Genomic DNA, 3,480 nt, shown 5'->3' with positions numbered 1-3,480 from the left:
GTCATTCTGTCCAGACCATTTCTACTGATCCCTCACTCAATGATCTCTTTATTGGTACCACCCCTGCCATGATTGGTGAATGTAATCCCACTAAACAGAGCTCCGTTCAGAAAAAAGAAAACATTACCAATATCGACACCGGGTACGGGTCCGACCCGTCTTTTTGTATTCACTCGGGCACCTTTATTCATCAAGATTGTACCTAACCATAAATCTGCCCTTCTTGAGATTCCCGGGATTACCCATTTTGCATCATCGAGTTGTGTGATCTTTATCCTTAGTAGATTGTAAACGAAAACCACACGTTGGACTATAAATGCTTGCAGAAACATTTTTGATAGCATTGATGCTTTCACTTTCACAAGCCAAACATATAGTCCATAACCTGGAAGGTGAACTAAAGCGATGCCAAAGTACCTTCAGGATGTGAAAAGTCATATCTACCCCCGACAGAAATATATATACATATATACATACATATATATATATATATATATATATATATATATATATATATATATTTCATTGGATGCAATGCAACATACCACATGGGAGCCCATGGAGTAGCAATTTCCAGGAAGGGATAAGGCCACCTGCAATAGCCTCTCAAACTTCAACCCCGGGAAATTTTATAGTAAATAATTGATAAATGACAAAAGAAGTGGGTTCTGGCAAGTGGAAATCACCATGTAAAGCAGCAGGCATGCATAACCCACTGGAAAATTATATAAGCTGAGCTCCACAAGACAAAGTATGTTAACCCGTGCCAAGTAAATTGCTACAAGGGGCACAAGAAAAAGACAAACAGTGAGATAATGGCATCAGCTCGACACTTATTAGGATCATTAATATAGTGAATAACCAATTGGTGAATGCGATCCAATCACTTACTAGGCTGTTGAGAGCAGAATCCAGGAGGAGAAAAACAGTATTCAGGGAGTGCATGCAACCAATCAACTGCAATCACAACAGAGATTTATTTATAGCCAAACTAACTCAGACTCAGAATGCCAACAGCAACAGTTCCGAATGAATCATAATGTACAGATATATTTGTTATGAGCTAGCAAACAATAAAAAGAGAATGATAATTATTTCCAGGAAACAAAAGGAAAAAGGAGGAGATTTTAATCTCATTTGAAGAGTGTGAGAGGTTGGTATTGTATTCCCAAATCCCAATGAAAGAAAAGGCCAAGGGACAAAATATGCTAACAAGGGTAAGCTTGAAGCCATCGCCAGACTGAAACGGGAGTAATAGGCACCAAAATACAAGGTCAGTAAGCACAACATTACCTGCACAAGTCTATTCACATACACCAAGAATCAACTTTAAACACTTCTAAAAAAATCTCATGACTACATGAATATCAGAAAGCTCAAGGTGATCAATCTCCTTAGCAGAATTGTAACGATTTGAAGATGGACCAGAACCCCCTTGTGATGGGAAAATTGGAACACGAAATGTAATGAAATAGGTCACCAAATGAATCAACACACCTTAAGTTTGTCTTGGATGGTAAATGAAAGGACACTAGCTGGAAGTGATAAAATGAGAGGAACTAATTCCCTAAACGAAAAATAAAAAACAAAAATGTCAATAGATTCAAGAATAAATGTGTTAAGACTTAAGAGAGAATGTTATTCACTTGCCTATTTTGATCTAAGCAGTCTAAAGCATCAATTTGGTGATATAACTCCTTGCTATTGCCAGGGATTCCAATCCCAAGAAAAAAATCTTTCCAAACCCAATATCTTGTCCCCTAGTATCTGCAAATATCAAATAAAAAGAATTATAAAATTTAAAATTATGAGCATAGGAAATACAAGTGGTGTCTAGAAACATAATAAGATTGTGTCATATATTAACACTTCCGGAAGCGGAAGCGAAAGTTGTCAGCCCACGAACAACTGATGAGGTGGCTGAAACAGGACCTTGATGTTGATCATCAAAGAAATTGGCCCCATCATCTACAAAATTGTATAAAAACAGGAAGCATGTATAAAAAATAATGATATCTCCCATGTTAGAATATAATTCATGCACTAACCATATTTATCTAAATTTTCAAATAGCTTCACAACATTCTTTTTCAGTGCCTTAATCTGCAAAAAGAAAAGGATAATTAGAACAGATAAGACCCTTAATGCAATAATATGTCCAGTAAACAAGAAAGTTAAGAAAAAGGCACAAGCAGTTGAAATTTATCAAATTCTTCAATGTACAACTACAATTGTAAAAGTTTATAAAAATTTATAAATGCCACAACATATAATGTGCACTAAAGCTTAAAATGTATCATGGCTGATGCGATACGTTAAGTGGTCTACTAAAGCTTAAAATTTGGTTTAGACATTTTAACAAACACATGATGTGCACATTATGTTGATCAGAATACATGGCCTTTCAATTCTCACAGAACCAAAAAAAAATTGAGAAATAAATATAGGAAAGGAAACCAAATGACATTTTCTAACAAAAACTAATCAATTATGAGGAACACAGCGCAAGATGAGAAAATGAAGTAGTACCGATGGAAGGGGGACGGCGGCGGCTTTTCGTGTCCAAACTTACATCTGGTATCGTTCCAATTTGGGAAAGCATGTGAAGGGTCTTCTTGAAAGATAATATTGCAAGGTACAGGGCAAAAGAACAATATTACAATTACTAATGACAAGGGAAGACCTTCAAAGGATAAGATTGAGAAGATGGTTCAGGAAGCTGGGAAGTATGAGTCTAGAGATGATGAGCCCAAGAAGAAGTTGGAGGTGAAGAATGCTTTAGTGAATTATACGTATAACATGAGGAACACAGCGAAAGATGAGAAGCTTGGTGAGAATTTGACTCCGGTTGATAAGAAGATTGAGGATGCGATTGATGAGGTGATTGTGTGGTTATATACAAATCAGTTGGCTGAGGGGGATGAGTTTAAGGATAAGATGAAGGAGCTTTTTCCCATTTTGAAACTTTTAGGTTAGAGGGAGATAGAGAGAAAGAGAGGAGTAGAGAGAGGGATGAGATTGAATTAATAAATGTAGGAGGCGCTGGAGGTGGGTGAAGGCGGAGGCCCTAGGGCTTCTTGTTGCTAATTCAAAGATCAACATCAATGGTAGAAGGTGGAGGCATCAATAGAGGGAACAAGGTAAAAAAAAGAGGAGATAAAACCATTTATTGTGAGGGTCGATTTGGAAGAAATCTCAAACCCTTAACCTTAAACATGATGTGAAGCGATCGATCCATAATCTTCTTCGTCTCCGTCAATTCCTTGGGCTCACATAATCGGACGATGGTGGTAAATGAAGCATTATTCGAGAAAGAAGGTGCATCGCCGCAGTTTGAGGCTAGAAGAGGCAATGACGATTGGAGGCAGTGGATGTGGGTGAGGGGTGGAGATGAGGAAGAAGAAGGTGGGGGTTTAAAAAATTTGGGATTTCATTTTCCCTCGGACACACGCGTTTCTTAAAAAAATATAAAGTGACATT

At 37.4% G+C, this 3,480-nt stretch overlaps 1 protein-coding gene across 1 annotated transcript; it reads left to right on the top strand.

Annotated features, from left to right (window-relative positions):
• The first annotated feature begins 2,531 nt into the window (after positions 1–2,531).
• Positions 2,532–2,976, top strand: LOC111883590 (heat shock 70 kDa protein 1-like). The gene is made up of 2 exons (XM_023879920.2): positions 2,532–2,577; positions 2,636–2,976. The coding sequence occupies exons 1-2, from the start codon at positions 2,532–2,534 to the stop codon at positions 2,974–2,976; spliced, it is 387 nt and encodes a 128-aa protein (XP_023735688.2).
• Positions 2,977–3,480: the final 504 nt, after the last annotated feature.

Source organism: Lactuca sativa, chromosome 3 (assembly GCF_002870075.4).
Source record: "Lactuca sativa cultivar Salinas chromosome 3, Lsat_Salinas_v11, whole genome shotgun sequence".
Taxonomy (NCBI): domain Eukaryota; kingdom Viridiplantae; phylum Streptophyta; class Magnoliopsida; order Asterales; family Asteraceae; genus Lactuca; species Lactuca sativa.
Note: the sequence above shows the minus strand (reverse complement) of the source record. Positions and strands in the feature narration are given on the sequence as shown.